The sequence below is a fragment of the Brachyhypopomus gauderio genome, chromosome 13, assembly GCF_052324685.1.
Source record: "Brachyhypopomus gauderio isolate BG-103 chromosome 13, BGAUD_0.2, whole genome shotgun sequence".
Lineage (NCBI taxonomy): Eukaryota > Metazoa > Chordata > Actinopteri > Gymnotiformes > Hypopomidae > Brachyhypopomus > Brachyhypopomus gauderio.
The window spans coordinates 22,177,828-22,191,534 of record NC_135223.1 but is presented as its reverse complement, the minus strand read 5'-3'; the positions used below and the strand labels follow the sequence as shown (position 1 = coordinate 22,191,534).

General features: G+C 40.7%; 1 protein-coding gene across 1 annotated transcript; it reads left to right on the top strand.

Moving 5' to 3' along the window:
• Positions 1-2,219: 2,219 nt before the first annotated feature.
• Positions 2,220-12,014, top strand: eva1ba (eva-1 homolog Ba (C. elegans)). The gene is made up of 4 exons (XM_076971778.1): positions 2,220-2,551; positions 8,133-8,246; positions 9,585-9,676; positions 9,788-12,014. The coding sequence occupies exons 3-4, from the start codon at positions 9,610-9,612 to the stop codon at positions 10,222-10,224; spliced, it is 504 nt and encodes a 167-aa protein (XP_076827893.1). The 5' UTR covers positions 2,220-2,551; positions 8,133-8,246; positions 9,585-9,609; the 3' UTR covers positions 10,225-12,014.
• The last annotated feature ends 1,693 nt before the right edge of the window (positions 12,015-13,707 follow it).

Below are 13,707 nucleotides of genomic sequence, written 5' to 3'. Positions count from 1 at the left end.
TGTAATTCTCACGTGTTCCTGATCGAATGTAGCAGTGAACTCCCTAAGTCTCAGCCCCCTGAGTGCTGTTTCAGCATATGGCACTCTTGTACAGATTACCATTATTCAGTGGTGTTAGGTAACCTTCTACGCTAGTCTTGTAGCTAAAGTAAAAGCTGGCGGTTATTGTTGGGCAGATGCAATTATCCTGGTCAGTTTTCAGGTTAGTGGTTGTCTTGAGAAATTACAACTGCAGCACGGGCAACAATTAATGAGGTGATGGAGCATGTGTTCTTGCTTGCACCAAGAACTGAATGTCCAATGTGTTACAATATGGCATGGGCTTTGTACGTTTGTGTCCATCAGTTGAAGTACTTTGTCTGTAATCTTCCTTAATGTGCCATATCTCACAAGCCCTTGAGAACACTGGTATTGTATATCTGAAAGAGTTTCCTGTTAATGCCTTCAGCTAGATAATTCTTTTTCATATGAAGCACACCTCAAGTTCTTTGCCTTACATACCACCAATGTTAACTGAGGACCATGTAATACTTATACACCTGTTAAACTTTTAGCACCTCATTTCAACTTGGTTTGTGTTGCTTATGAACAAGTGTGATCTTGTCTCTGGTGTCTCCTCATAAGATTTTAGTATCATTTCATACAGAGCAATAATGCAGCCGTTAAACATAATATCCTCTTTATCTCTGTTTAAAAACCCCATTCTGGTGATGAACGCACATCAGTGTATCCAGCTGCTGAGTCCTGCTGTAAGGAATGCTGAAGCAATCATTCTCTTGTGCTAAAGGGGAGCGCTGGGTTTATACAGGATGAGTCCAGATAAGCCAGCCCTGACAGTCCTCCAATCCCTCTGCCTGCCCTGGATCATCCACCCCACACACCCCACCACATGTCAGCACTCTGCAGGGGAGTAAATCAGCCTTGAGCACAGGCGGACATATGCCAGCCATGTAGAGAGGTTCGGCCCAGAATGCCATCACGAATGGAGTAAACCAGAAGTACAGGAGTGGCTGGGCCTTCCTGAAGAAACAGTGTAGCACTCTTACAGTCCTCCAAGGTCCATGGGTTTTCTTTTCTACTTCCTGGCTCTGCCTGGCCCACTCCCTCACAGAACTGAAAGGAAGTTGAAGGTGTTCCTTGCGGTGTCTCTCCCTTTCTGTCTTCGACAGTCTGGCTGAAACACAGAGAATTCAAAGCATTGAGAAAGAAATGTGAATGTTTCAGTTGGAGCATTCTATTAATACCCTAACATGCCTTCTCATTTCTGCCATTTTCTAACAAAAGCACAAAAATGCTAATTTGCTTTTGACGGAATGCAACTTTTAAAAATCTGGCAATTATTCTTATACAAAGCTATTCATTCATCAAGTCATATTCTAAACCATTAATTAAATTCAGGGTTGAGATAAGTGAATTGTATCCTGGCTGCACAGGGCACAAGGCAAAACAATTGTACAGGGTTTCAGTCCATCGCAGGGCGTGCACACACACACACACACACACACACACACACACACACACACACACACACACACACACACACACACACACACACACACACACTGGGCCAATTTAGGCCCTAATTAACAAGTTAATTACTCTTAGTCTCTACAAACATCTTCCAGAGGTGATTTAGGAGGAATCAGCAATGGTCGTCAAAGGAATATTCTGAATGCTCTCAGAGTGGATCTAATCAGAGTCTATCTGGGATTACTTCTCTTGAAGATCTTCTAAAGTACGAAGTTCAACAGCAACCAGATCTTTAGCAAGGCAATAGTGGACCTTCACTGATTACCACATGTAAATAGGATTTAGTATCAAAATCAAACTAAAACTTAAAGGCTATAAAAAAAACTTACAGTTATTAATGAAATGTTGTAAAGTTCAAGTCATTTTGTCCCCACCATTTTATATGTGTATATCTTGCATATTATTGATGTACTTCACAAATTTTCATTCACACATCATTTTAAGAGTTTGAAAGCAACAGTTTTTCCATTTCATGTAAAAGGGAACATGCCCATTTTAGTGAATACTTCAGTCACCGGCTCCATTACTCCACAGTAATGTCATGTTTTATTCAGTGTGGAAAATCTTAGTTAATTGGTCTTGGGCTGACTTTTCCTGACCGTTTCCTTAACAACATGGGAAAGACTCCCCCCCTCCCCCTCCCCCCCCTCCCCAAACCCCGCCCATTTTCAGCTGTTCCTCCTTTTCCCCTCCTGCTCACTGCCTCAGTCAGAGCACCGTGAGACGACTCTTCCCGCAGTTTGTGAGACACGGTTTGAAAGGAGAGGGCTCTGTCTGGCTGTAGCTGCTGGCGGACATCTCTGCCACCTCCATGGGCTTCTGAAGTACAAAACTAAACACTTTAAGTACAGTGCTTGAGCACCGTGGAGAAGACTGTGGATTGTGCGCTTGTCCAGGAGTGTATCCGACACAGAGAAGCTCTACATTGTTTAAGTTGAATGATTTTTGTGTGGAATCAGATCTGGACCTCACAAACTTTTGAAAAATGTTCTAAGGAGAGTTGTCCTAAAGTAACTGTATGGTGAGTATAAAGCAGATCTTTTGCTACATATTTTGATGCATGCTGCAGTGAATAAATTGTGTGAAAGACTGCTGGATTATTGCATACATATTTAGTGCAGCTGTAGCATGGCTATTACATGCTTTTCCTCACCTAATATGGAACAGGATAATGTCTAAATGTCATGGAGAACTTAATGCATTCCCAAATGTGATGTGCCATATATCCAGTGGTGTAGTAAATGTGCATGAGATAACTTTCTTGTGTGCAGCGTTTTAAACAAGTTGCTAGTTACTGCATCTCCTCATGTTGCTATTTCTAAGATCTGTACATTGCAAAAATGATTTACATAGAAACTGTAAGCTGGAGTTTATTTAAAATTTAATTTAATTTAAAATATGAAATATTTAATTTAAAATTAAATAAGCTTTTTTTTTTTGTACTTCAGTTAAACCGAATTCAAATTGTGAGGGGAAAAAATTGTTCTAGCTTTTCTACAAACTAAGTCAAAGCCATAACATTCCAGCCATTATTGATAGTCCTGTGCTGTTAAAAATCATTAGAAATTTTATCACACTGACACAAACCTCCTGGCCTGCCTACATTTTTTTCTACTGGAAAAGTCAATGATAAAATAATTAGATCAGGAAAACTGAGGTGAGAGCTTTATGCTTTTATGCTTAAGAAATGTGCATTTCCTGCATTAGCAGTGTATAGGGATGTAGACAGCACAGATCCATGTACCAGGATAGCAGTGGTAATGCATATCCTGGCTTTTCTTTGTTATTTTTAACTAGCATTTCAGAATTTATTAGTGAACTACTTTAAATAATTGTCTATAATGCTTAAATAAACTCTTAAGTCAAATGAGACACCTTTTTAAAATGTGATTGTGAGACTGTTTGTTTTGACATGCTATGTTTGATGAGCTGCTTGATAGAAAGACCAGATAAGCTGTGCATCTGCTTTCTGTTTTGGGACGGCTGACTTGGAGGGGGATCAGCTCCCTGAAGGCACCCCTACCATAACCCCCTCTCCTGTGTCAACCCTCCACTGCTCCTGTCTTATCTGTCTCTGCTCTACTACTTAACATACTCTGTGGATTTAGGTGGGCCAGAGGTCAATCCTTCCTTGTTTAACTACTTGTGTAAATTCCTGTCAAAAGCACCAACCTTGCGAGTGTACACACATACACACCTTCATTCGCAAGGGACACATACCTTTCTGTAATTAGATGTGATATGTGTGTATTGCCCTAATGAACCAGAAAGCCGTTCATCAAATTGGCATTTGATTGATTCACAGGCACCTTGCACCCTGAACCTTCTGTTGCACCCTGACCCTTCTGTTCACCAGGGGATGATCTTGAGTACGATACTAGGTGTGCAGTTTATCACGGCCCACACATTCTCACTTGTCCTCTCTCCACAATGAATATGTGGTCTGCCGTGTCAATAAATAACTTCACACTCTTTTTATATAGAAATTGATTAATCAATCATAACTATTCTGTCCTCAGAACATCATTGGCCAGTTTTAGTAATACAAGCAGCTAGTGTCTGAGGGGAGCAGTGCACTGCAAGCGTGTAGTATATCCCCATGGATGGGGCAGAGTTAATGATACCCATAGCCCCATGGGAAAGACAGAGCACATGTTTTGCATTGTACAGTAATATGAAGGTCTGCATAATGGATCCAGTATGTGGGTCTGCAGGGCCCCATTGGCTCACATCGATCTGTGCGTGAGATCATGTTCTATTTGTGGAGTTTGACACCAAGGATCACGCAGGGGATTCCTTGTCCTTTCACTTACTCTGTACATACCTGCCCAAGACCTTACATGGCCTCTGAAAGTCATCTAGTTCAGGCTGTTTGTGCCTTGCTATACAAGTTGTCCGTAATGGGAAATAAATGTTTAATTGATGGAAGGTTGTTTAAGGTCATACTTGGAAAACAAATGTCTGCATGGTTGTAAAAACTGAGGAATTCTAAGTCCAGTCAAGACGGAAATAGCATCGGGTTTTGTGATTGATGAGTTGATGTCTTTAGCAATTCCCATGGATTGAGGGGCTGGAGTGATTCATGAGTTTAGATGGGATTACGGTCCTGCTGCAGATTGGGGAGGATAAGGCGGAAGGGATTGAATGATGTGGTCCATGTGGTTGTAAGGAATATGGGCCTCCCAGGTTAAAGTGTCTCTTCAGAATAAGCAAAGGACGTATTGATGCTCTGTGCTCCTCCAGACGTATGCTTGGAGCATGTGAGCCATGAGCCCCAGCCTTTATCCCAACCCAGCTCTAGCTGATGATGTGACAATGCAACTATGACTAGCTCCGTGTAAGATAACCAACTTGGAGAATGAGTCACTTGTCTTTTGAAGAAAGGCAGTCATTGATAAATATGTTATGGGCAGATGTGGAATGCACATACAGTAGCCACATGCAAGACCATAAGTGAATAGAATATGGTGGTATGGGTATTTATATTTACTGGAGTTTCATATTAAACTAAGTCTGGAGCTAATTAATTAATATTAATTGAAATTATCATCAAGGAAACAAAAAAACAGAGGAAGATTTGTATAAGTCAACATGCATATCATCCATTTCTGGAGAGACATATTTAAGCATTCAGTTGTGAAGTAGTATTTGTTTAGTGTCTGTTCAGCCAGCTGGCATGCAGTTTGAGGGTCAGCGCCATCTTGAGTGCAGAGGTCAAGGACCTGATGGCAACCACATGTCTGACCTGGTGCCAAATGAAATTCTGCCCTTACAAAAGGACCACTGGCAGGACATGTGCAGAATCCAAAACTTAAAAATGTTCTTAGAAAAGGTTGAAAAGAAACACGCATGGAAATCATACACCAGATACCTTCACCATGGACCTTCCCTGAACACTTTTACAGGCGAGTCAGGCTTGTTCCTTTGCTGCAGAAATGTGTCTGGGTTTATCAGGTGGAAAGTCACCCCCAGAGCTTCTGCGGTTTCAGAGAAAATCTTGAACTTCCATTACGCTGCTTCTTTCCTACTGACAAGGTGCCTCAAGACTCCATCAGGTGATCCTGGTTGGCTCCCATGACGCACGTCATCATGGTGTAGGCTACATGCAGCACTGTTGGCACTTTTGCCACATGTTTGCTAACACTAATGCTCAAAGACCAAATACTAATGATACAATAAAGGAATGATTAAATACAATAATGTTGACTTTTTATGGTGTTCTATAGTACTCTAGGGTGCATTTAATATAATGATCCTTCCACATACTATACATTATCCATACAATTTTAGCTTATATGAATGTGAAGTGTCCATAGCTAATGTCCCTGACCTTTGAATTTTTTTTTGCAACATGCAATAAAAGCAAAATAAATATATGCAATCAAATTAAAGTTTTTAAGATACATTAGCCATCAAATCCATGCCAGGCCCTGAACAATCCTCATGTATAGCAGTGGCTGAGCCAAGATATTCCTGCAATTTCAAGGTAATTTCCAGGCATCACAAATATCCATTTGCTTCTCTTGGCTGTCATTGTGTGCTTAGGAAAAGCTAGTTCACTTATGTTTTCTCAATTACTGCATGATTCAATTACAGTTCTAATTCACTGAGTAAATTTCTCTCATCCACTGTTATTATGTTTTGAAAGAAAGTCATGTGGTCAGATTGTTCATGAATAATTTGTCCCCAGTGTTCGAGCTTCTGTAAAAGAGAGGTTCCTGTCTTGCGGTTTCTAGGACGAAGGCTGGCTTTACTGGCTTTCTATGGCTAGCAAATCATCTACTTAGCTTCCTTATTCCTATAGACAACTTAATAAGCAACTGAGGATCACAGAGTCTAAACAGGCATGAGTAAAAGATAAATGCCCTTGGCGGTACTGGAGTTCTTCTTAAGCCGCAGATGGTCTTAGCAGACAGAAGTAAACCCAGGGGAAGGAAATGCTATTGTTGTCTTCTCATTGTGGAACGGACCTGAAATATCACCTGATATGACAGTCCCTGCACTTCCTTGTAGCTCCTCCTGCACACACACAGAAACCCACCCCAGGAGCCAAACAGCTTTGCTTTCTGTGGCCTCCTGCACCGTTTGGCTTGGCAGTGATTTGAATAGTGATAGTCCTCTGCTCTTTGTGGACAGACTTAAAATGGAGTATTCAAAGTTTATGCTTATTTTTTCTTCATGCCTTCAGTTTCTGCAATGTATAATTTAAACGTAATATCAAATGTTTGTATCTTTTAATGTTTGCTGGAAGCACCTTGATGATTGAGAAGGTTTTCCTTTTCAGGCAGGAAGAGGCTGTCCTTGACCAAACATCAGGAAATGTTGATCTAGTACATTTTTCAATATCTTTTGAGATGAGATTTTGAAACTTGGAGACTTTTGGGAACTATTAACGGTGTATCTTTAGACCCATGTCCTAAGTCAAAGCGGTATCATGTGTTTAAATCCTCAATCATTTGTGAAAACTTGTGACGGTTGGGAACGTGGAAAAAAATGTGGTCATGGCAGGAAAAATACACAACTTTACTCGAGTCATATAGATGAAGGTTATAGTTTGGAGCTGAAAGTTAGAGCTGAAAGTTAGAGTTGACAGCAGGTAGCCTGTTAATAATTTCCTCCTGAAAGGAAAAACAAAACAGAAACACAACAACTCAGCAGGTTAATGGGTGTTTAGACGTTCGGTTTTAAACAAGTCCCAGGCTGCTGTTTTCTCAAATCAATAGATGCCCGAGCCTTAGGTTTTGATTATATATTATGGTTTTGCTGACTATGCTAGTTAAGGTGTTTCCAAAGGACGGAAGTGTAGTGGTAGGATGCACTTGGTTCCTGTTACCTGGCATATCCCCCCCCCCCCCCCCCCCCCCCCCCCGTGGGCCGTCATGGTGAGAGGTGCTACAACAGTGACCTATGAATCCTGCTTCCTCCCAGTCATCTGGAGCGAAGGGGCTGCCAGGAGTCTGCAGGACCCAGATCAGTAAAACCCAGCAGGAGCTCTGCTGAACCTCTACTGGCACCTCCAGACCAGAACTCAAAAGAGAACTCTTGGTGAAGTGCATTCTTTACTGCACTTTTGTTCAGCTTTCTGGCTGAATGCAGAATGACTGGGATGCAGTTCAATTTGTTTTGGTTTGTTAATTGTGCAAAAGCAGTTCAAATTCACACCACCTGCATTAAAAGGTTGCCAGCAAGCCTTTTTATTTATCGTGTTCTAATTCAGTCTGAAATATACTCACCTTAATTTTACATTAATATTAATAAAACAAGAGAATCATATTTAATCTGTGAATGGCCATCAGTGTAAATATACTAGACGGATCATAACTTCCTGTGAGCAGAGCACCCGTTGGACATGTGTTTGCACAGGCCTGGAGTGGGCCCCTTTTTCAGCCCGGGAGTTTCATGCCCAAACCCAGCCCACAAAATAATTTTTCCCATCCAGTCAGTCCAAACTCGGGCTTGACATGAGGCGACCCAGAGAGAATCCCCCCCAATCTCCCGATTAGCCACTCCGGCTCTGTGTTTGCACTGCTGGTGCCTCACTGGCTTTGGACATGATTTGCTCTAATGTCTGTCTGTCCCTGTTTGCTCTTATCTTTGTCCAGCCAAAGGACTGAGTCAGTCAAAGGCCGTAGCCGCAAGTCCACTGGGTTAAAGGCCAAATCCAACCAGTCCTTCCAGTGTATCATGAACATGCTCTGAGAAGCACAGTTTCTATGGTAAGACAGTATGCATGTTGATATGTTTATTTAACTGACTTTGTATTGTTTGATAAATTAACAAAGACAACTGGGATAAGTAAGGGATAAGTAAATGTAATTCATTGTATAATGTAATGCAGTATCCTAAGTTGTTGTTTTTTGTGTTTTGTAAAAAGCACATAAATGTGATGGTAGATGCTTGTTCCCATGACACTTGATTCAAATACAGTTCATCCCAACATCATCAGCTGATGTGGTAGTCTTCTTCACATGAACCCAATAGTGCTGTGGTAGTCTTCCTCACATGAACCCAATAGTGCTTCCTGCTTGCTCGTTGCAGTGATGTCTTGTGTGTTGGGAACAATAGTGAGTACGACAAGAAAAACCAAAGTGAGCAGGAAGTGCTGTGTGACGCTAATAGAAGGGGTAGAGTGTGTGTGTGTGTGTGTGTGTGTGTGTGTGTGTGTGTGTGTGTGTGTGTGTGTGTGTTGGGGGGGGGCAGGGGGCAGGAAGTAGGTTAAGAGCCCAGAAGAAAACTCCTCGCTATCCTTCTATTAAAGGCTCTACCATGACCTGAGGCTGTTGTATTTCCTGTGACGCACTCTAGCAGTTCTCTTGGAGCGGAGCCAGTTCACAGCCGAGAAAGGAACAGGGACATACTGATTTCATTAAGCTAAAATCTTCCCTCATCTTTCCGGGTATTCACCCACTCATACAGTACAACGAGGGTGTGGCCTTGCTTTTTCTTTTTTGGAAATTCAAGCCTTCCCTGGGAGTGTATAAGACGGAGTCATTGTCTGGACGTGATACAAAACACAATGGAATTAAACAGGTGGTTAAAGAGGATCATCTGGTAGTGTGTACAAATTGACACTAATCCAGCCAACAAACATGCGTCTGCCTTCCAGACACGATTCATCATTTGTAAAGGAAATGGGCTTCCTTGCCTGCTGATAAAAGTGACCCCATGGTCTTACAAAAAAGGTTCACATGCTGGCTGTACCGTGAACTGTGTTTGGGGAAGAGTCAGATGTGCCATGCAGTCACTCTGGCCTGCCAGTGGTTAATGCTACGCTTCCACACACACGCCCACACCCTCCAACACACAGGGAGGTGTCGGCTGCTAAACGTTCAGTGCATTGCAGTGGAACAGAACAGAAGTGCCACTTTAGACCAAAAATCAAGGGTGGAGCTGCACTCGAGAGAGAAAATGCATTGTGTGTTGGTGCTGTGTGGTTTGCCAGTGGATTAGTAGTTGTACGTCTACAGCAAGGATCCATGAGAAACGCACAAGGTAGACGAAGATTGTAACGTCAAAACATATGCTTCTACTTATTCTGTGTTTTAATTTGGCAGTTGTGAAAACTCAGGATAAGTCGAGATGGACGCAAGAAAGAAAGAGATGGACCTTCTAAGCAACAGCATTGCTGCTTACGCTCACATCAAAGGTTACTTTCAGAACTATTTACTGATTATATTCATCAGTGCATGTTTGTTTTTGTCTGCAAGTGGTGTAATGACATGAGCTGGGATGTAACGTGTGTGCTTGTCCCTTTCAGCCAACCCCGAGAGCTTCGGCCTCTACTTTGTCATCGGAGTGTGTTTCGGCCTGGTGCTCACTCTCTGCCTGTTGGTCATCCGAATTTCCTGCAAGCCTCGGACCAAAACCGCCCCCGCCACCCCAGAGAAAAAACAGCTGAAAGACTTTTGCGAGGAGGAGGACGACGAGGAGAGTGACGACGAGGAGGAGGAGGAGGAAGAGGAGGATGTGGTGGATGTGGAGGCCCCAGCTCCACCCGCCATCACGGAGATGCCCGTGGGCAACCATCACGGCACGCCGGACGGTAGCGTGAACGTCTTCACTTCAGCCGAGGAGCTGGAGCGTGCCCAGCGTCTGGAGGAGCGAGAGAGGATCATCAGAGAGATCTGGAGGAACGGTCAGCCAGACATCCTGGGCACAGGTACTGGCACCATCGGAAGGGTCCATTACTATTAGTTCTCAGTGTTATTGAGAGGTGGACCGGCACACGACGTCGAAGGACAATGTCAAAAACCCCTTTAGGAAGGTGCACTGTCTGTTAGTTTAACCAGTGTCCAGTGCCCCAGCCCAGTACAACTGTAGCATGCACACCTGCTGCACAGGGGCATGTTTTGGTGCTATGTGATACATTGTCACTGCAGAAGTGTTGGGCGAGCTGCTGTTTTTGTAGCCATGTGAAAAGCACAGACTCCCCCTCAGGCTTCTTCAGGGTTAAGGGGTGGATATATTGCAATGTACAATGATGTTTGACATTTCTAGATGATTCCAGGACTGTGCTCAGTCTTTTGCACTTTTCAACTTTGTATCTACTCATTTTTATTGTGCCTTTGAAATGTATCTGTGTGAAAGTATTATTGTAATGTATAGTTTTATTAATAAGCGAAAGATTAATTTAGCATTTACCAACCATGTCACACTTCCAGGGCCAAATATCAAGTCTTAACAAGTTTTGATTTTTAAGTCATACAATATTTAGATTTCAATTTGAATAATTAAATTCAAGTCAAAAATGAAATTCAAATTTTATTTTAATTAGTGAACAGGGTTTGTCAGCCAAAGATTAAACTTTCTTTGTTGGTGTTTTATTTGTATTTTAAAGAACATTAGAAACTTCATTAAACATGTTTACAAAAGCCAAAATTAGGCACATTTTATCATAGAAATGGACCAATAAGCACTCTTAAGTTACAATGTAGTCTGCAAATAACTGAAGTTACATAGTTTTGTTGTTTTGGCTCTGGTCTGCATGAAAAGTTACAAAAGGTTAAGGTTCAAGCTAGTGACCTTTTTGGCATGTTGACCTTTTCTTACAACTTGTATTTGCTCAAATAACGTCTCGCATATACAGTGCTTCATTTTTTGTGAGATCACATTCATATATCATGAAGAAAAACTAAAACAAATCAAAGTGACCTGCATAGGAAGAACTGGAGAGATGAAGGTGTGTCCGTAGCGAAGGAATGAAGAAAAGGTGTGCAGAAAAGAAGGCAGGCTCATGTTCTGATTCACAGCATCTCTTCAGTGAAATGATGGATGAAGCGTGTTGGGACGACAGGAAGTATCGTAACAGATTGGACCCAACCAACTGCCTGGGACGGCCTTTGTCAATGACCGTTCAGTTTGCAGCAGAACAATTACCTCAAACAAACTGGTTTTTTTTTTCTTCACAGCCAACAAGCATATTTTTCATGTAAAATCATCCTACCTGAATTTTGCTTTTTTTGAAGGCTCCTCAAACAGGGTTGACCTGAAAATTGCTGCACTGATGGTCTGACAGTTTCACTAGCATGATATCTAGCTTGATGTCTGTGTCTAACGAAGTATGTAATATAAGAATTTTTTTAAGATTAGAAATTTTCTGAGGGTTACTTGAAATGGTGGTGGCTATGATCTAAATAGATCTAAATGGCTATGATCTAAACAGCCATAAATTAAGATCTGCACTTTAAAACCACTATGATTTAAAATTCTATTAAAGTCTTTGATTCTACTAATTCTGTGTGAGAACAGAGCCAAAACAACAATCCAATGTCCAATTAGTGTTCCTTAATTAAAAGAGCATTCTACATGAGTGCTACTGTATTGTTCTGGTGGAATAATGTCCTACTCACATTTCTGTGTGATTGTACTTTAAATCAGTTGAAATTTTTTAAATATTTTTTTATCATGTTTTCAGGTAACATGTGCTTGCATTCCAATTTGACTATTCCTCATGCTATATGCTGAATAAATTTGCCAGGAACTGATTGAATGTAACATGTAGCAAACAGTGACAGTTGGATGAAACTGTGAGGTATATTTATTAAGGCGTTACCCAGAAACAGTGGTCAAGACACTCATTTGAAATAGAACAATGAGGAAGCCACAGCAGACATGTTCCTTATGTGCCTTTTAGTCTTTCATCAAGTAAATAAATTTGAGGGCCATATAATAGACCTAAAATAACAGTCCTGAGAATTAGGTGAAAAAATGTGGCCTTCTTAAATCAAATAGTGGTACCACTGGAATCAGTTGTATCCATAATACATTTATAAGACCATGTGAAATCATTTAGCTTCTATTGGATTTTGCTCAAGATATTCCACTCCTGTTGATTAGTCAGTAGCAGGCTTGCATGTTGTCCAAATAGGACTCTTAGTTAAGTAATCATAAATCATTACACTTCACAACCTGAATTCTAAGGTTCCTTTATGGCATTAATTGTTTAGTAAATATTGCTTTTGTCCACAGATTAAAAAAAAATGTATTCAGTTATTCAGTTCAGCGATTTGCTTGTGTGATAATATTTCATAACCTAAAGCCAACCAAATTGTCATAAGTGACATCTGGGAAACAATATTAGAGCAGAATAAATGTTGTTTATGAACTGGGCTGTAACTGTGAATTATTCCAGGGCACTGACAATTATTTGCAGGTAGGCCTATTGCTTTGTTCTAACTGTTACAATGATTTCTTAAAAGTCAGAACCACTACAGCCAAAGTGTCAATTATGAGTAAGATGAAGTGAGATGCAGAGGTTTGGCTGATTTCTATTGTGATATTTCTTGTTGCACTTGCATAAAAACCACCATAAATATTCCTGCAATCTTAATTCTTGAAGAGCTGATAACTGTCACCCTCTTTATGATAACAGAGTATTGCAGCCAGGTAAATCCAGAATGAATGGAACATGGTAAAGATTAGGGAGAAAGTAAGCTACAAAATGCTTTGAAAAAATGAATGTTGCTTATCAACTTAATTTTGCCCTGAAGAGAGGAGGAAACATTATAGCAAGGTAAAGTGTAGTAAGTTATTCAAATACCTTTTAGGAAAGAACACCACTGAGAAAAAAAACATTTCTGTTACAGGAGACTTGTCACCTTACAAGCTGAATTCCTGTGTAGTGTTAAACTATGAATTCACCTTATTAGATAGATAATGCGTAGATAACTATACATCTCAGAACCTAAAGGAAGACCTTAGAAAAATTTTTTTCCAGATGAGAGTATTTCACAGATTTCTAATCTCATGTTGTGTTGTTGTGCATGTGTGTGTGCACATGTGTAATTTTTTAAAAGTTGAGAGAACTGTCAAAGTTCAAATTAAGACCAATACTGATAAAGGGTATTTTACACAGCTAGAAACAGATATACTCACTTTTAACATAGACTCACCATTAAAGCCCATTTAGCTTGTAAAGGTTTTTTTCTTTCTTTCTTTAGAGTCCTTTATACATGTATATAAACACATATAACTGTTCTTACTACCATGGACATCAATATTGTTCTTCCCAACACCATTACAGAAGAGGTTTGTAAGTTGGTTCACCTGTAGGAATTGGTTGCATCAATTTCTAAAGCTTAATTTACATGGGTGCAGTATTTTAACCAATATTTTAACCAATATTAACCAATATGTTATGCGAATAAGAAACAAGATCTGGTAACCACACACACAGGG